At 42.3% G+C, this 19453-nt stretch overlaps 1 protein-coding gene across 2 annotated transcripts; it reads right to left on the bottom strand.

Moving 5' to 3' along the window:
- Positions 1-4066: 4066 nt before the first annotated feature.
- On the bottom strand, positions 4067-13898 carry Hsd3b2 (hydroxy-delta-5-steroid dehydrogenase, 3 beta- and steroid delta-isomerase 2). Of its 2 annotated transcripts, NM_017265.5 has the most exon segments (4): positions 4067-5208; positions 6433-6597; positions 9804-10010; positions 13363-13542. In NM_017265.5, coding segments are annotated over 3 exon segments (1122 nt in total). In that variant the 5' UTR covers positions 9949-10010; positions 13363-13542; the 3' UTR covers positions 4067-4396.
- Between the last annotated feature and the right edge of the window lie 5555 nt (positions 13899-19453).

Here is a 19453-nt window from a genome sequence, read left to right on the forward strand (position 1 = left end):
TCTCTATATTCTTGATTTTCTCAAAGAACCAGCTTTTGTTTTTGTTGATTCTTTGTATAGTCTTTTTTGCTTCTACTTGGTTGATTTCAGCTCTGAGTTTGATTATTTCCTGCCTTCTACTCCTCCTGAGTGTATTTACTTCTTTTTGTTCTAGAGCTTTTAGGGGTGCTGTCAAGCTGCTGATATATGCTCTCTCCTGTTTCTTTCTGCAGGCACTCAGAGCGAGTTTTCCTCTTAGCACAGCTTTCATTGTATCCCATAAGTTTGGGTGTGTTGTACCTTCATTTTCATTAAATTCTAAGAAGTCTTTAATTTCTTTCTTTATTTCTTCCTTGACCAGGTTATCATTGAGTAGAACATTGTTCAACTTCCATGTATATGTGGGCATTCTTCCCTTATTTTTATTGAAGACTAGCTTTAGGCCGTGGTGGTCTGATAGGACACATGAGATTATTTCTATCTTTCTGTACCTGTTGAGGCCTGTTTTATGACATATTATATGGTGAATTTTGTAGAAAGTACCATGAGGTGGTGAGAAGAAGGTATATTCTTTTGTTTTAGGATAGAATATTCTATAAATATCTGCTAAGTCCATTTGTTTCATGACTTCTCTTAGTCTGTCTATGTCTCTGTTTAATTTCTGTTTCCATGATCTCCCCATTGATGAGAGTGGGGTGTTGAAATCTCCTACTATTATTGTGTGAGGTTCAATGTGTGCTTTGAGCCTTAGTAAGGTTTCTTTTATGTATGTAGGTGCCCTTGTATTTGTAGCATAAATATTTAGGATTGAGAGTTCATCTTGGTGGATTTTTCCTTTGATGAATATCAAGTTGAAAACCGATTTTATTCGATATCAGAATGGCTACTCCAGCTTGCTTCTTCAGACCATTTGCTTGGAAAGTTGTTTTCCAGCCTTTCACTCTCACGTAGTGCATGTCTTTGTCTCTGAGGTGTGTTTCCTGTAGGCAGCAGAATGCAGGGTCCTCATTGCATATCCAGTTTGTTAATCTATGTCTTTTCATTGGGGAATTGAATCCATTGATATTGAGAGATATAAAGGAATAGTGATTGTTGCTTCCTGTTATATTTGTATTTGGATGTGAGATTATGTTTGTGTGCTTTTCTTCTCTTTCTTTTGTTGCCCCAAGGGGATTAGTTTCTTGCTTCTTCTAGGGTGTAGCTTGCCTCCTTATGTTGGGCTTTACCATTTCTTATTGTTTGTAGGGCTGGATTTGTAGAAAGATATTGTGTAAATTTGGTTTTTTAATGAAATATCTTGGTTTCTCCATCTATGTTAATTGAGAGTTTTGCTGGATACAGTAACCTGGGCTGGCATTTGTGCTCTCTTAGGGTCTGTATGACATCTATCCAGGATCTTCTGGCTTTCATAGTCTCTGGTGAGAAGTCTGGTGTAATTCTGATAGGTCTGCCTTTATATGTTACTTGACCTTTTTCCCTTACTGCTTTTAATTTTCTTTCTTTATTTTGTGTGTTTGGTGTTTTGACTATTATGTGACAGGAGGAGTTTCTTTTATGGTCCAATCTATTTGGAGTTCTGTAGGCTTCTTCTATGTTTATGGGCATCTCTTTCTTTAGGTTAGGGAAGTTTTCTTCTATGATTTTGTTGAAGATATTTACTGGTCATTTGAGGTGGGAGCCTTCACAGTGTCTGTACCTGTTATCCTTAGGTTTGGTCTCATTGTGTCCTAGATTTCCTATATGTTTCGGACCAGTAGCTTTTTCCGTTTTACATTATCTTTGACAGTTGTGTCGATGATTACTATGGAATCTTCTGCTCCTGAGATTCTCTCTTCTATCTCTTGTATTCTGTTGGTGATGCTTGTATCTGCTGCTCCTTGCCTCTTCCTTTGGTTTTCTATATCCAGGGTTGTTTCCCTGTGTTCTTTCTTGATTGCTTCTATTTCCATTTTTAATTCTTTCAACTGTTTGATTGTGTTTTCCTGGAATTCTTTCAGGGATTTTTGTGATTCCTCTCTATAGGCTTCTACGTGTTTATTTATGTTTTCCTGTGTTTCTCTAAGGGAGTTCTTCATGTCTTTCTTGAAGTCCTCCAGCATCAAATATGATTTTAAATTTAGATCTTGCTTTTCTGGTGTGTTTGGATATTCAGTGTTTGCTTTGGTGGGAGAATTGGGCTCTGATCATGCCATGTAGTCTTTCTTTCTGTTGCTTGGGTTCCTTTCCTTGCCTCTCGCCATCAGATTATCTCTGGTGTTACTTTTCTGCTATTTCTAACAGTGGCTAGACTGTCCTATAGGCCTGTGTGTCAGGAGTGCTATAGACTTGTTTTCCTGTTTTCTTTCAGCCAGTTATGGGAACAGAGTGTTCTGCTTTCAGGCGTGTAGTATTTCCTGTCTACTGGTCTTCAGCTGTTCCGGTGGGCATGTGTCCTGAGTCCACTAGGCAGGTCACTTGGAGCAGAAAAGTTGGGCTTACCTCTGGTCCCCTGGCTGAAGTTGCTCCTGGGGCACCGCTTTTGAACTATCCATGAGGGCAGCAACCAGAAGGACCTGCCCTGCTTTTCCCGGGGCCCCGTGCACTGGGGTCCCAGATGGCATTAGGTATTTTCCTCTGGAGTCAGAAATGTGGGCAGAGTGTAGTCTCTTCTGGCTTCCCAGTCATGTCTGCCCCTCTGAAGGTTTAGCTCTCCCTCCCACAGGATTTGGGTGCAGGGAGCTGTTTACTGGGTCTCTTCAGATCCGGGCGGTGTCCCCCACTTTTTTCTTTTCTTTCTTCCCTTTTGTTTATTGGAGCCAGAGTTTCATTGTGTAGCTTGGAGCTTACTATGAAGACCCGGGAAACCTCAAACTCATAAGAGATGCATCAACTGCCTTTGCCTCTTGTGTGCTTGGATTAAGTGTGCAATACCACATTTAGCTCCATTTTCTTTCCTTTGAAACAGTCATTTTCATTCTGCAGTAGGATGACCTCAAACTTTCAGCAATTCTCTTGTCTCAACCTTAGAAAGGTTGAATGAAAATTTCAAAGAACCAAAGTCAGTTTCTCTGCACACGTGAGAGAGAGAGAGAGAGAGAGAGAGAGAGAGAGAGAGAGAGAGAGAGAGAGAGACTGACTCCAGATGGACAATGTTAATTCCCCAGTAGAAGAGAGTGTCCAAAAGGAATCAGGTGGCAATGCAGTTTCAGGTGTGGAGAGAAGATGCTTCCAGATGGTAGCATTTCTAAATGCACATGTTTCTTGGTCAAAACCCTTTACAAATTGGGTTCAAATGCACAGGCTATCCTAAGCTAAGGGTTCTGAGAGGCAGGCACTCTTGAAGAAAGTGAATGAGAAGAATGTTAAGGACAGTTTCCTGAGAACTTTCCAGCCTCAGAACCCAACAGCACAGCTTCCTTCTAAATAATGCCAGGCTGGAAGCCAGTGCCTAATCTCTTTACCAATATCTTATAGACAGTGGATACAACCATGCTCTGAAAGGGTAGGATCTTCTTACCCCAACAACTGCTGGGAACTCCCCTGTATTTACCCAAAGCCTTCTTTACTGACTAGACTTGTCAAATCCTGGTTATAGAGTATGGGATCTGAGGGCTTGTTATCTATGCTTTACAAAGAGAAAAACTAAGAGGCAGTAGCTTGTAAAGTGGAGTATGTCTATTTATACTTCTACCTAGACTAGGGAGAGGGACATTCTTAGCATTTCTCCACCTTTCTCATACCAGTGCTACAATTTTTTTTTAAAAAGCCATGAAACATATGTGAAGATTTAAGTGTGAGAAAATGTGTAACTCTGAGAATGTTCTTGTAGATGCCGCCCCCTCCTGGACAGAGCAAGGAGTGGCTCTCTGGAAAAAACTCTCTAGCAGTGTTTCTGTCATGGTCCCTAGTACACAAAATAGAGTAATCTATTCCAGTCATCTAGTGTACTCCCAAAGGACAATAGATCGGAATTAGTCTCACATCTGAATCTACTCCTGACTTTCCCTCAGTCCACCGCAGATACATGATCCCCTCTGATTCCAATATATGCATGTTTAGACATAGAAGGGACATGGAATGGCTTATACAGAAAAGCACAATCCACAGATGAAGTGTTGACAAATATTTATTGTTCCTTCTATTGGGCTTCACAAAGCAAGCAGACTTTTCTGAAGGTTAGACATGCTTTGGATGGGGAGAGAAAAGAATGGAGAGAGCTCTGAGGTACAAAAGGTGCTTAGGAAGCTGTGTATCTCTGGGCAGGTATTTCAGAAAGACAGCTCATGGCTGGGTCAGTGGCTGGCAAGGCTTCTTCTGATGACTTGAAGGCACTAAACTGGATTCTGTGTTGAAAGAAGGCAGCATGACCTGGCTTATATGTCTGTCCTTGCTGGAGGATCCAGTAAACACCCAGGACCATGTCCCTGCCCTCTTCCCATTACTGAGACTTTGTGTCCAATGTCTCCCTGTGCTGCTCCACTAGTGTCCCGATCCACTCCGAGGTTTTCTGCTTGGCTTCCTCCCAGCTGACAAGTGGCTCATAGCCCAGATCTCTCTGAGCTTTCTTGTAGGAGAAAGTGAACTTGCTATTTGACAGTGTGACCAAGTGGCGGTTAAAGGATGGCCTATAGTTGTACACTGGATGCAGAAAGAAGCTCACAATTTCCAGCAGGAAGGCAAGCCAGTAGAGCAGGGGCAGAGGAAGGCTCCAACTGGAATCAAGGTGGAGGCCCCATTCCTTGCTCAGGGTATAATTTAAATCATCATAGCTTTGGTGAGGGGTGTCATCTGAGATGTAGTAGAACTGTCCTTGGACATTTTGTGACTTCTTGGGGTCTCGAAGGCCCCTGGCAGCCAGAATATGTGCCCAGGCCACATTGCCTACATACACTGGATTGGCTATGGAGAATTTGCCAGTAACATTCAGAATACCCTTACTTTTGAGGGCCGCAAGTATCATGACAGAAAGGAATGGACTTCTCTCCCCATAAATGTACATGGGCCTTAAGGCACAAGTATGCAATGTGCCACCATTTTTCAGGATGCTCCCATTGGCTGCCAGCACTGCCTTCTCGGCCATCTTTTTGCTGTATGGGTATGGATTTGACCATGTGCTTTCATGATGCTCTTCCTCATGGCCATTCAGGATGATCTTCTTGTAGGAGTTGGGCCCTGCAACGTCAACTGTGCTGCAGTAGATGAAGGCTGGCACACTAGCTTGGACACAGGCCTCCAATAGATTCTGGGTACCTAATCACAGACAACACACTGTCAGTGACAGGAGAAAAATCATAGGTTCAATGTGCACACAGCTTCAGGCTCATTTTCATCCTCTAGCCCAATAGCACAACCTCTTCACAATTCAGGTGTATCTTCTTCTCCTGGACTCACAGCTAACATGCTACAGCTAGGAGACCACAGATGGATTCCAGAGAACAAGTATCTCTTGTTTTTTGTGTTCATGCTACTGTTACTGTGTTCGTGTGTGTGTGTGTGTGTGTGTGTGTGTGTGTGTGTGTGTGTGTGTGTGTGTGTCTGGGTGGTTTTTTTTAAACTTTAAAAGTCACCTAAAGTACTTCATTTTTTCATTCCTAATGTGTCTATGAAATAAGTATAATTTTACATATATTGATTCAGGCATGTTTCTTAAATTTACAAAACCAGAAGATCATTTCTTAGATTATGAACAAGAGCAGTTCTTTTAAGCTAAGAACTGTTGAAGATTTAACATCATTCAATCTCAAATACAGTTATGTACAGGTGAGAAGCACATTACATAGATAATTCATAGACACAGTTTTATTTTATTTTGTTGTTTGGTTTTTGTTATTTGATGAGACTATCATGAGCACAACTCGTCTGAGTTAGGGGACAAATGGCTATTGGGTTTGGGGAGATATAGAGGTATAGTTGTGTTCCTGATTGTATACACAATGTTATACTGTTCTATGTTATTCTTGGTTCTATCTGTGACTTCATTTACTCAGTTATATAAAGTAGAGGTGAGAAATATTCCTTCTAGTTTTCATTCTGAAAACCAGCAGTGGCTGAGCTCATCCGTTGCTCTTGGCAGAAAACTAAAAGAGTCTGTGCACCTCCGACTGGGCAGAATTTCTATAATGGCAGAATATGGCGAGGCCCCAGAGCTGTAGCCAAACTAGCAGTATGAAGAGTAAGCACTTGCAAGGTCTACAACTGGCTCATTGGAGGTGATGGGTCTGGGATTGTTAATTGCTTACAGTTGGAGTCCCATCTCCCTGGCATGGAGGACAGACCTCCACATCCTGGGTTACTTACGTTCTATCTGCAGGCAATCAGCCATGTAATAGCATTGAGCTCTACCAGCTGGATTTAGGGAGTAAAAGCATTAGACTCGGAGTATGGTGAGTATTCCAAGTAAAAGCATCCCCTTCCTGGTCTGCGTGGACATTTTCAACTACCTTACTTTCCCCTTGTCCTCTCCAGATACACTACCTTTCAGATTGACATCTAGGATGGTCTGCCTGGGATTGACACCTGTGACATCAATGAGGGCGGCAGTGTGGATGACAACAGAGATGCCCTGGCACGCTCTCCTCAGGCACTGGGTGTCAAGAATGTCTCCTTCCAACACTGTCACCTTAATGCTTGTCCCTAGGTCTGTGGAACACAAGGCAGATCATTGAGAGGATTCTTTGTGGGCTGTACACAGGTATCAGTTACCTAGATTATCAAGAATTGTCACAGTGGGAAAATATTGGAGAGGAAATCTGACATATGGAAAGGGAGGAAAACGTTCTTTCCTACTGCAGAAAACAAATCAGATTAGGAAGCAGTCAGATATTTAAGAGAGTGGTGGGAAGTTGACTCATTCATAAAAGAGAATCTGGAGGTAATAGAGAGCTGGCTAGAAGTGGGATTAGCAATTGGGACATCTGTCCTAGGGTTTTGATGAGAAACTCATTCCCAGTAGTGGTAGCAGAGAAGGAAGACACACAGATGTGAACCTTAGTTGTTGCCCCTGCTAGAGCTTGGTATTTTCTGGGTCTGTGCTAAGCACAAAAGGAAGATTTTATTCAGTACTGATTACTCCACTTAAATGACTCAGGGAGATCAGAGGGACTGGAAATAAAATTAGGATGGGCCCCAGTGTGGATACAATGGAATATCTCCTCTGAGATACTATCAAATCAGATGTCAATGTTGCAACTGAGTCTTTCTCAGGGCTAACTTCCTTGTAGCCTTCTATCCCAAAGCAGTGCATACAGTGATGGTATCTTCAGGTTCTGAACGTTGCAGACAGCAATTTCCACTTGTTGATTAACTCACAAAGCAAATTGTGTGCCACACACAGTTTGTGCCAGCACCGTGTACTGGCGGTGCTTCTTAATTCTCCTGCAGCTTCAAGACCTTCCTTCCCACATTTCCTGGAAACTGGTCCTCTGGGCCCCACTTAATAAATGAGGAAAGTGAAACTCAAGAAATCTGGGCACACAGTTATGGCTACACCCACCCAAGATACCCCGCTTGCTCTCCCCCCGCCCCAACCCAATCATGCCATTAGCCCATTCTCTGGCATTGCTTGGAGTCAATTTTTCAAAGACAGATTAAGGTCATGCAACTGAACTGAAGTTTCCCATGAAGCCAAACAGTGAGAAAGGCCAGAGAAATTCAGGGTGAAAGAAACAAATATAATGGCTTGCTCCTAATTCTCTACTAAGTATGTCTTGTCCAGGCCCCCTCCTTTTGCCATGCAACTCCAGGAAGGACCTGAGTTGGAGAGAGGCAAACTCCAATGCTCAGGAGGAAGTAGGTACCTGCCTGAGGATTGAATTCTCTGATCATGATCCTATAAATCCACCCCTTCCTTTTCCCTTGTTACTGAGGTTGAAAACCAGTGGTTCTCAACCTTCCCAATGCTGTAACTCTTTAATACTGTTCCTAATGCTGTGGTGGCCCCCAACCAGAAAATTATTTCCATTGCTATTTCATAACTGTAATTTTGTTACTATTACAAATTATAATGTAAATATCTGTTATGCAGGATATCTGGTATGCAAACCCTGTGAAAGGGTCCTTCTACTCCCAAGGAGTCACTTGGCTGACTCACAATTTGAGATCTACTGCTTTAGATAGACTGGTTCAGGAATGCTGCTGTGACAAGAGAGAAGGAATCTAGACCTGTAGTGAAATAGAGTCTCATCCATGAACTATGAGAGGACCCTGAGATCTCCAGGAGAGGGTCTGTAGAGTCTTTCCTAGTGGAGCTATAGCACCATAGCACCACCCTTATCCAAGACACCTGGATGTGGCAGATATTTGCACAGCAATGTCATGGAATGGTGCTGTTATATGAGCTATGTCAGAAAAAGACCCAGAGAAGCTCTTCCACATACTAGATGGGAAGAGTATGAAGGCTCCCACGTAGTTTGTTTACTTTAGGTGTGACATTTGGGGAAGCCAGTTAACTTCTGCACTTACTTATCTCCATCTACAGAAACAGAGGCTAGAAACATTAAGTACATTCCAGAAATATTACCCATAGCCAATGAGTTGTCACCATGGTGTGCCCCCACAGATCCTGGCACAGAAAGGGTACTTCTAGGAATCTCCACTCTTATGTTTATGCAGGTCCTTCTCTATCCATACCCACTGTAGAGCTATTCCTCCAGACTGAGTCTTGGCTGTTTGTAAATATTGCTGAAATATCAGGATTCTAATGAATAGAATTGGCTGTGTGTTGATATTGCTTTCTGGAAACAATACAAGCTTATAGGGGAGGGAGCTGATGCTGGAAGAGGTCAGAGACAAGATGCAGAGGATGGGTGTTGTCCCAGAGGGCTATGGAGAACCCTGTGTTTAGGGCAGATCCCTAGGTAGGGTGCATTTACCCTTGAAGCTGAAGAGAGAGCAAAGATCTAGCTTGGGTCACATACAGACATAGGAATGAAGACTCTCAGGCCAAGAGTTGACCCCTGAACAAAATAATGGAGCTCAAGTGAGGGACTGCCAGCTTGACCTGTGATCCTCATTAATCATAGGATACTGCTGTAGTCATCTTTCATTTCCCACTTGAAGTCCTCGCTGTTTTGGTGAGTGACCTTCCTTACTACTTTACTCGCAAAGTTATTTTAATGATATGAGGTTTTGAATAGGTGGTAAAATATATTTCAAAATCAGTTGGTTCACTTGTGCCCAGAATAACAAATTGGCAAAAGATTAATGGCTTGCACCAGTGAATTCTGCAATGAGGAATGGGGGCAAATGAGTAAGAACAGTCCAGGAAAGGTATGGACAGTCCTGCTCACTCTGTCTTTGTGTCTGTCCCTCAGTATGACCTCATGCATTTGCTTGGGAATCTACTTTCTCAATCCCCATCTCTGCCTCTTTCTGTCTGCCATTCCTGTCCCCAGCCCTCTCTCTGTCTCCTTATATCTCTATCCCTTTCATGTATTTTTTAAATTTTTTATTTTACTTTTATTCAAGATGCTAAATGGAAGACACCTCCCCCCCCAGAAAAAAACCCCAAACATGCACAAAACATGTGACTAGATAAGTAGCAGTAAGAAGAGAGAGGGAGTTAGTGTTGAATTCCCCAGCTTAACGGTCTTTCTGGCTATTACCTAGCAACTGGCAAGTCCACATTAAGGGGCTACAGGAAAGAGAGAGAGAACTTCTCAGTCCAAACTCAGCCTTTCCCAAACTGTGTCTTTTTTGTTGTGTGGGATGTTTCCTTCTGACAAATGTGGACACGGAGAAGTGTTAGGACTGCAAGTGTCTTTTTCTTTACTAGACAAGGAGGAGCCCTCCCGCATCCAGGCTGTGTTGGGCATGCAATCACATGGCAAATTCTCACGTTCACTTACTGAAGAATTCTTCTCTGGTTTCTGGTCTGAAGACCTTGTCCAGGACCCTGACCTCCTTCAGATCTTTCTCCTGCACCAACAACTGGACGATCCTCTGGCCCAAAAACCCTCCTGCTCCAGTCACCAGGCAGCTCCACCCAGGCATGGTCAACACAGGAAGCAGATCACAGTGGGAGTGGGGTTAATGCACGGTGACCCTGGAGATGCCTAGAAAGAGAGATCTGGTGATTTTCCCAACCCAGTTTCTCCCTTGAACCTCTCATAACAGATCACAAGACATGGACAAATTTTCCACAGCACAAATCAATGTATTCCAATGTGTACCAAGAAACTGTCAACTCACAGGGTATGGCTGTGTCACAAGATTTCTTCTTTACCTAAATACCTGTTGCAAGCCTGGGTTATTTCACCTGTGCTTCTGAACAAATGATCACAAATTGGACCTCATTATATCTGTACTAGACGTGATCAAATTACATAAGCAACTCCTGGAACCCACAGAAATGGTGACATAACTTTGTTGGGTATAAAGTGTGTGTGAGGGTGATGAGGGAAGTCATGGAATAAGGCATAAAGGAAGGGCTCTGGGGTTTCTCTGCTCTTGGAGAATATACTGCTCTCTAGAAAGTTCTACAGGTTCAGTGATCTGGAACACAGAGAACCTGTCACTGGGGATCTGTTTTTTTATACTCCCATTTATGGGCGTGCTTTAACCACGTACAATTTGGTTGAAATGTGACAGGTCACAGAGTTTAGCCAAGTGCAATCTGACTGGATAGGTGGCCCAATGAGTCCTGTCTTTTGAAATTCCTCAGCTATTGCTTCCTCGAGGGTGTGGGACAGAAGTCATTTGGTATAGGAAGGCTCTGTTGATCAGCCACAAACCATTTTGGAGTGAGATTCAAGTCACATACTACAGAGAAAAAGCACAATATTTAAATGATTGTATCAAAAGTCACAGTCTGTTTGTTTTTGTGTTTTTTTCACAAATATCTCATGTCAAACAAATGCATAATTTAAAAATCTAACAAGTTAATGGGATTTCCATTCAACCTTTATTAATATGTTCAGTGCTTCATACTATCTGAATTTGTCTTTCAAAGGAGTCAGTTACTACACTTCCTCAAGTTTTTGGTGAGCATACACTTTCATGTCAGACATATGATATAATTGGGCTATGAAATAATATTGTGTTGGACTTTAGCCTTGTTGGAGCTGTAGATGTGAAATAAGATCCCCTTAAATTAGATCCCATTTATTCCCTTCTGTTCTCTCAGGGGCTTCCCCTTTTCTCCCAATTCATCAACATTTTCACACTTGGAAGGGACCTTAGGGGATGCACTTGCCCATCTAGACTGCATGGGACAGTTCTAGTGTAACAAGTAACTCCCCTCCCCTGCAGTAGTAGGGTAAGCTACAACTTGTGGAACTGGTGGGCAGTCTGGACCACCAGCCAATACAGCAGAATCCACTGTTAGTCCTCTTCATCCTAGACCTCCAAAAAGTTTGAAAATAGTTTCCATGGGCTCTGTCCATAGCCTAGCACTTTCAGTTGCTTGAATCCTGCTCCTCGGACCATGGCCTTGATTGGTTAGGAGATGATCTTTCAAGTGATGTGGGAAGCAAAATGTCACATTCTTGAATACACGCACACACACACACACACACACACACACACACACACACACACACACACCACCTATTTAATCCAACCCTCTGGCTTGCATGGCTCCTGTTTTATGCATCAGTCAGGAGAAAGATTTCCTTATTAGATATGTTTTCTGTTCCCACGGTAGCAGGTAAAAGAAATAAGAACTTCAGGAAAGGTTTGGTAAAAGTTATGTCTTCTGTGAACTTTTGCCTTCATTAATCATTATATCCACTCAGCCTCTACTCAGGCACAGTCCAGGTCTAAGAGGACCTCCTCAGGGAGCACTACTCAGCTAGTCATCCTGCTTCCCAACCAATACTGAGATAAAAGTGACTCAGCTTATCATATAAGATCTGTTTAAACACTTTAAGTTTGTAACCTATCATCTCTGATATTTTGATATTTTAGTGCAAAGTTAATGACTATAGTGCCCTCTATCTAGTCCACTGGGCTGGCCATCCCACTCTTTAACCAGGTAGAGTTATATAATAGAATGTGTTCTGTAGCCCTGGGTCCTATACTGGGCACACTGGTGCCCGAGTGTGTTCTCCACTGGGCAGGTTTAAAACCAAATCCTCTGCCCAACTAGCTACTCTCACAAACTACTTGAACAAAGGACAGAATTTCTTGACAACATACCTTCCTGCTGCCACCACTTAATGAATATATTTTGGTGAGCAAAGATATGGAGATAATTTTTATAGTTCTTGTGTAGTTGTCCTTGGAGGGATGGTGAGGATAGGGGCTTTAGTTCAAACCCATGGTGTTCTGAGCTCTATCTAGCATCAATCTGATCCAGAACTCTCAAACCTTAAGATTCATATGTCAGGTATCCTCAATGACAATGACAAAGCAATGGAATGTTTCACCCCACCCCCATCTTACTATTGGTTTGTTTGGACCTGTGCACTAGGACACTATTTCCCACATGTTTTAGCCATCTCTAAACCACAGTGGTAATTTTTAAGAAGTGATTATGGAAAGGGACCTACAGGAAGAGAAAATGGAATGAAAGGGGTGTTATCTACAGCCATGTGGGTCCAGGCACCTCTCTGGACATAATCAATATATCAGTTTCCTCTGAAATATTGAGATTATGCATTAAAAAAATAGAAGAGCAGAGGTTGGGGATTTAGCTCAGTGGTAGAGCGCTTGCCTAGCAAGCACAAGGCCCTGGGTTCGGTCCCCAGCTCCGAAAAAAAGAAAAAAAAATAGAAGAGCAAATATCCTTGATGGTGAGCAATCAATTTATAAAACTCACCTTGTCACCTTAAGCAAGAAGGACTTCTTTGGGCAACATTGAAGAAGCTCGATGGAGACAGTGATCAATTAAATCACATCTTGACAAACTTTTCTTAATTACTTTTACTTTTTGCTCCTGGGATTGCTCTTCCTCAATTTAGAGTAAGCTCACATCAGTACCATGAAAATGGACTGGGGAGGGGAAGGGGGTCACAGAATATTTCTATCTGGTTTTCGTCTTTCCAGGGTCATGCCGAAGAGATTTTGTTGTTGTTGTTGTTCCTCCTCTGCCTTTAGCAATTACTTGTTTCTTTACTTGGTATGTGAGGATGGCTGCCTGAGTCTAGGCTTTTAACACAGAAGTTCTGGTTACAAAATGCCTGTGATCGCTGGTGGATAATACCAATTACAAGTAGCATGGTTGGTAGTTAGTAATATTATAGTACAGCTAGCTATGTGTTTTAGTCAGGGGTTACTAGCAGAACAGAACCAAAAGTATATATATATATAAAACCAGAATTTACTAAATGGGTTTTAAAATAGTAAGAACAGTTAAATCACAATTCAGAAACTAGTGGTTACTTGGTCCTAGAGGCTAAATGACTCAACAGTTGCAGTAGTCCCCCAATGGCTATCCCTCACTGTGAGAAGACAAATGGTACTTACTCAGCCACAGGGTGTGGTGTATCAGTAGTCCCAACCAGGAGCTGGAATCGTGGAAGGAAGATTTCTGGAACCTAGCTGGTCCCTAGTCCACAATGATACAAGCTTGGAAAGGGGGGTTCTGGTCTCTGCAAAGGATCCAGCAGCAGCAGCACTGCCAATCAACTCAGAAGAGAGGTAGATGTTCTTCCTGGACAGGACGTTCTTTATCTAGGCTGCTACCAGAGGGTGCCGCCCACAATCAGGGTGGGACTTCCCACATTAGTCAATCAGGACACTTTGAGTCTCATTGTGGCAAATTGACACTAACACCACCATAATTAGGTGTTTCCTATGTCAGTACCGGTTGAGGGGAGCTTCTTTGTGGGGATGGCTCCTCCTGAGCTAAAGAGAGTATCCTGTCCTACAACCTAAAGACCAGCCTAAACTGAAAAGGTACAAAGAAAATAGATTTGGTTACCTTAAAATGAAGCTAAAACATTTTTTTTTGTAGAAACAGTTTCCCATAAGTCTGTGGGGAGCCTGTCTACTTGACCTATGACAACTATTTTTTTATCTTTAACTACAGATCAATCTACCTTTGACATACTTTAAATGGTGATAATCAGATCTTTACTTTTATTGGACTGGGAGTGGACAGAGCCAGGTGCTGCAGAGGTCACAAGGTGTGTAACCTGACCTAGGGCTATAGCTAGCTGTCTTTCTGCTGATTGAGAGACAGACAACACAGGGGGAGGGCACACTAGGCTCCAAAAAAACTGAGATTACTATCTGTGCACTGCCCTTTGTGCTTGGTTTCCTGTTTTTTAGAAGTTGGATTATCTTCTTTGTTGAGTTCAGGATAACATTCACTTGGTGAAAACCCTCTTTTACATTTTGGGGTCATTTTAGGGCAGAGAGAAGTTATTAGGCTGAGATTTAAATTTGAATGTGTGACCATGACCACTGGTAGATGTCTTGTCCTTCAGTGGATAGATTCACACTCATTCACACGGTTACCATCCAAAAACAGGTGTACAGTTGTGGGGAGGCAGTGCTGGAGGGGGTGAGGAGGTGTTGGGGGAGCATTGAGGGAGGGACTATTTGGGGTGGTTTGAAGGATGGATACGATCATGCTGCATGTATATAAATATGAAACTCTCAAGAATAAAGCACCAAACCCCACAATATCTAACAAAAATGACTATTTTAACATATAATTTTAATCTAATTTTTATGTAAATTTACATGAAAGTCCTAACAAAGTCCTTCTTACCTTCTTTTGGAGATTTGTCAAAGTCTTTCTGAGTCTTCTATAGCCTGAGTGTAGATGTCTAAATAAGGATAAAGAAGTGCGCCAATGTCTTTGTCCTTGAAGGTCAGTCATAACCCAGAGGAAGACTCATACCTCTACCAACACTATAACTCCAGAGTAAACATTCCTTTTGATGTCAGACACCATGCAGACACTAGAGGGTGAAGACCAACCAGAGTTTTTTGTAAAGAGGATTATCAGGAGTCAAAGGTCTCAAATGCTTTAACAAAAGCCCACATTAAGACCTTTGACCCAACCCTGAAGATAGCCAACTGATAGGGTGTCCTACCCACCTCCTCCAGTTTTGGATGAATTAGCATTCTAAAAGTTTAATTGTTGGTAGACTATTTGGTCTTGAACACCCAACAGGAAAGAATAACACCCCAAATCAAACAGTTTTGAAATTGTGAAACCCATGCTACCAGGCCCTATCAAGGCTTCCAGACTGTTATCATTCAATCAGGGGACCTAAAGAAATATAGGAGAGTCAGTAGAGTGATTGGTCTTAGCCAATTCAAATAGGACTTTAGTAGGCATTACTAACTAATCAAGTGGCTGTCAAATGCTACTATGTCAGGAGCCTTAACAGGACAAGCTAATAACTAGTAGGTGATCATCCTGAGATGGCCAGCCTCGGATTATTAAATAATCTGCGACTGGTTCGCCCTTATTAAGTAAGGCTGTAAGGGATTCATTTTGGGAAAGATTCCTGCTATTAAAATGCTTTTCCTGTTGTTATTATTAGACATATATAACAATCATTGAGTAATAGCACACCCCTTTGGAGTAGATCTCTGCAGACCTACGAAGTTGTACTGTCTCGTAGTGATGCTATCCAGACAAATAGATGACTTCTTTAGTCTTAATGATGATCCTATAAGAACTCCTAAAATTATATCGATGATTATTAAGTTCTTTTATAGTGGAACTGCTATTAAGTCTCTTTCTGATAGCTAAAACTGCAGTGAGAACTCTGCTGGTCTCCCAGGTGTCACCAGTTAATTGCTCTTAGTAACCAGGCTTTCTCCTACTCAGAACACACTCCAAGAAGTTGTAAGACAATTATCAAGAGCCATAAATAGAGAACAAATGATTTATTACAGGTGCAAGGACAGAGTATAAGATATTGACTGGGTTTATCTATACAAAACTCCACTAACAACTTAGGTATGGTTTTAGACCTTCAGGGAACCTGTAGAGCTGACACTGGTGATGAATGTTTAGCCAGATAATTACTCCTGATGGATATTCATGTAAACATTCTCTGTTGTAAACTTCTACTTCAATTTATGCTTTGATCTTTCATTATGAACTTGTGATGAACTTTGTAACATGTGATTATGTATTCTCAAAGATGGTTAAGTGCTGAGGACAAAGAGAATACACAGAAAGACAGACACAGAAGGACAGAGAGAGGAGGTCTGAGCTGGAGAGGGACTAAGCGGAAGAGTCAGGTTTGAGCTAAGGAGAACTGAGCTAAAAAGATCTGGGCTGAGAAGAAATGCAGAGAGAAATAACTTAGAGACTATAGGCAACAGAAGAGAGAAATGTGCGAAATGCAGAGGAAAAGAGGAAAAAAGAAGAAGCTGGAGAGAGCAGAAGGAGCAGGGAGGTTTCTCCTTACCATGGGACAGAACAGGCCATTTCTCAATAGCAAGGCAGGCTTAGTCTTATTAAAAGGAACAGGCCTTTTCTCTTAAAACTTGGGCTTAATTCATTTAGTATTAAAAGGGTAGAAGCTATTTCTTTCTCTATATAATAAAGATTGGAGCTCATCTTTCATCCAGAATGAGTGAGTTCTTTCTGCACAGATGCTTGGCTTTTTGCTCCATATGCATATGTAAGTATGGATGTCTGTGTAAGTATGTAATTGTGAGAATGTATGCATGTGTGTGTGTAAGAATGTAATTGTGAGAATGCATGTAAGCTGGGCCCATCTGAATTTGAGTGGAAATGTATCAATGCGCATTTATTGAATCGTGTGTGAAATTATGTTTATTGCATATTTGGCTATGTAAAAGTTTTTCCTTCTGCAAGCGCTATTCACTTCTCTTGGTTCAATAGAAGTTTATTGCTCCAATCTTCCACCTAGCCTGACAAGGAAGAAGCATAGGGACAAAAGGGAAAAGGCTCCAGCAAGTAATCCACTACTTTATCTCCTGCTGTTTTATAATGAGGTGCTAAATGCCAGAGACTGCAGTTTCTGGCCTCAGAGGAACCCAGAAGGTGGGTCAGTTACAGTAGCAGAGCATAGTGACTTAGACATAGATAAGTAAATCAGCTACATTAACATAGTAACTTAGACGTACATAAGTAAACTTATTATTATACAGCAATCCCAAGTATCTCCTAAGACAAAGTCTTACCCTCCGCCGACGCTCTTCCCCCTCCACTGCCTCAAGGAGAACCAACAGGAGAAAGAAGACCAATGTCCGGGCTGGCCCCCGGCATTACTTACAGTGCCTGAACAGGGACTTCTTGAGGTAAGCCCCAAATATTCTGTGTGTATCTCGGAAGAGCTAGGAGTCTCGTCTAGGGCCTAGCTAGCCCGCTGATTAGTGAAAATCAGTTCAGGATAGTCGAGTAAACTGAATCTGTGTGACCTTAAAGAAGGCAAATCTAGCTTGAAAGAAAGCTATCCTGCTTGAAAGAAAGTAACCCGCTTGAAAGAAGCAATCCCAGGTCTAGAAAGAAGGCAAAGCTGCCACCCTCCCACCCTACCCCCGAGCCTGACAGAAGGCACCCAATCGGTTGCCGATAAATATTTAGCTCTAAGAAATCTGTGTTCCGCCTGAAAGAAGGCATCCAGTAGGTGACTGCTAAATGCATAGCTATATAGTTTTATTGGCTAGTATTAAGCACTGGCCTGCTATCTGATACTGTACCCAGTAAGTGTACATAGCTTGTAGCTAACATTAGAGATTCCAACCACTACTGCTGTGACTTGAATCCGGATGGGACAAAATGAATCTAAACACAGAGTTCTTTCCAAATGTTATTAAGCATACTCTTACAGAAAAAGGCTTTGAGGTTAGCACTAGCCAGCTGACTTGTCAGAGCCTGGGTCCCCTGCAGTGTTTCACCCCCTTGTCAGATCCTTCTGGGTCCCCTGCAGGGTTTGACCCCTGCTGAGCCCTGCTGATGCAAGTGGAAGCCTTTTGTTCCTAACAAAGGAAACAGTCAGGCCCTGTAACGACACACCTGGGCGAAGGTCAATTCGTTTCTGTCTTTTGTCTTCCCATTCTTTTATTTTTGAGATTTAGGCTGGTCTTCCAGATTTCTCCTCAGTAAATTGGGGGCACGAATTCGGTCTTTTGTTACCAAAGCCTTAAGCCAGGGTTTCCCACTGTGCTTCCCAGAGTTTTCCACCTGGTCAACTTGGGGTATATACTCGAAAAATAAAGTCACAGAGTGGTCATTCTTTCTAATGTGTGTGTGTGTGTGTGTGTGTGTGTGTGTGTGTGTGTGTGTGTGTGTGTGAATCCCACCTGGTCAACTTGGGGTATATACTCGAAAAATAAAGTCACAGAGTGGTCATTCTTTCTAATGTGTGTGTGTGTGTGTGTGTGTGTGTGTGTGTGTGTGTGTGTTAATCCCGCAGTCTTACGCCAGGTTCTCGGTACTGTGTCGGTGTGGGCATCGACAAATGGAGGTCCCACCGAGATCGGGAAAGAGAAGGTCTCCTGACGGGACATCCGGGGTAGCCCGCCGGCGAAGAAGCAGGGACGTATTGGGGTAAGATGGGCTAGAAAAGGCCTCGGTGATTTGGGCTAGCATTAGTAAAACTTGTAATAAAAAAGGGACAAGGTAATGGTAAAGTATTTTTGCGTATGTCTTCTTTTAGAGTTATGTTTTAGTCTTTGGACTCTGACTAGAGAAAGTTTACACCCTAGACATGAGAGAAATGGGTTTGGGAAAAACAGTCCTCCCCGACTCTCCGCAGATGCTTTGGAGAAAGAGAAGGAAACTTTTTCAGAGCTCTCCTAGGAACAGAAAGAAGGCAGGAGACGTCTTGCCTCTCTGCTGGCTCCTACTGGAGAAATGTTTATTTCTGGTTCTGGGTTCCATAGGTAGGATATCTGGGCCTCTTTGGTGGGACACCAAGGAGTTTTTATAATGAGTTTCACCTGGACAGGGGTCAACATTGCTTTCCAGAAAATGACCAGAGGGAGCTGCAAAAGAGTCCTACCAGGGCACTAAACCAACTAACTACACATACTTTTCCTTTAAAGGTAACTCCAGGGGTTAACTGTAGATAATAAAATAGAAAGACCTTGAAGCGCAAGGCCCTGGGTTCGGTCCCCAGCTCCGAAAAAAAGAACCAAAAAAAAAAAAAAAAAAAAAAAAAAATAGAAAGACCTTTAACACAGAGCTTCTACTTTTAAAATTGTCCTGGTGGAAAGTGTCTCAGTGACATTTGTGCTTCACCTTTACACTAGAAAATTCTTTCTCAACTGCCATAAATTCTTTTCAGTAGGCTCTGTTCCAAGATCAAAACTAATTTTACCTGGCTCTGAGTAAATATGAATATAACTGTCAGATACTTCTCCCTCATACAAAGCCTTTCTCACAGCTCTGTCATTCATCCAGATACTCAACATAACCTGCATACCCTTTACACAGACTTTAAAATGTTTCCCTTAACTCCTACACTATGGACCTCAGACACTAATAGATCCTATATAGATTTGTCTGCTCTAATTGCTGTCCGTTGCCTCAGAGGATCTTCTGGAAAGCAAGCTAGCCCATACCTTCTGTGATACAACAGGTTCTTTCTAGTCTCTTCTCTTCTGAAGGGGT

This window comes from Rattus norvegicus, chromosome 2 (genome assembly GCF_021556685.1).
Source record: "Rattus norvegicus strain SHRSP/BbbUtx chromosome 2, alternate assembly SHRSP_T2T, whole genome shotgun sequence".
NCBI classification, from domain to species: Eukaryota; Metazoa; Chordata; class Mammalia; order Rodentia; family Muridae; genus Rattus; species Rattus norvegicus.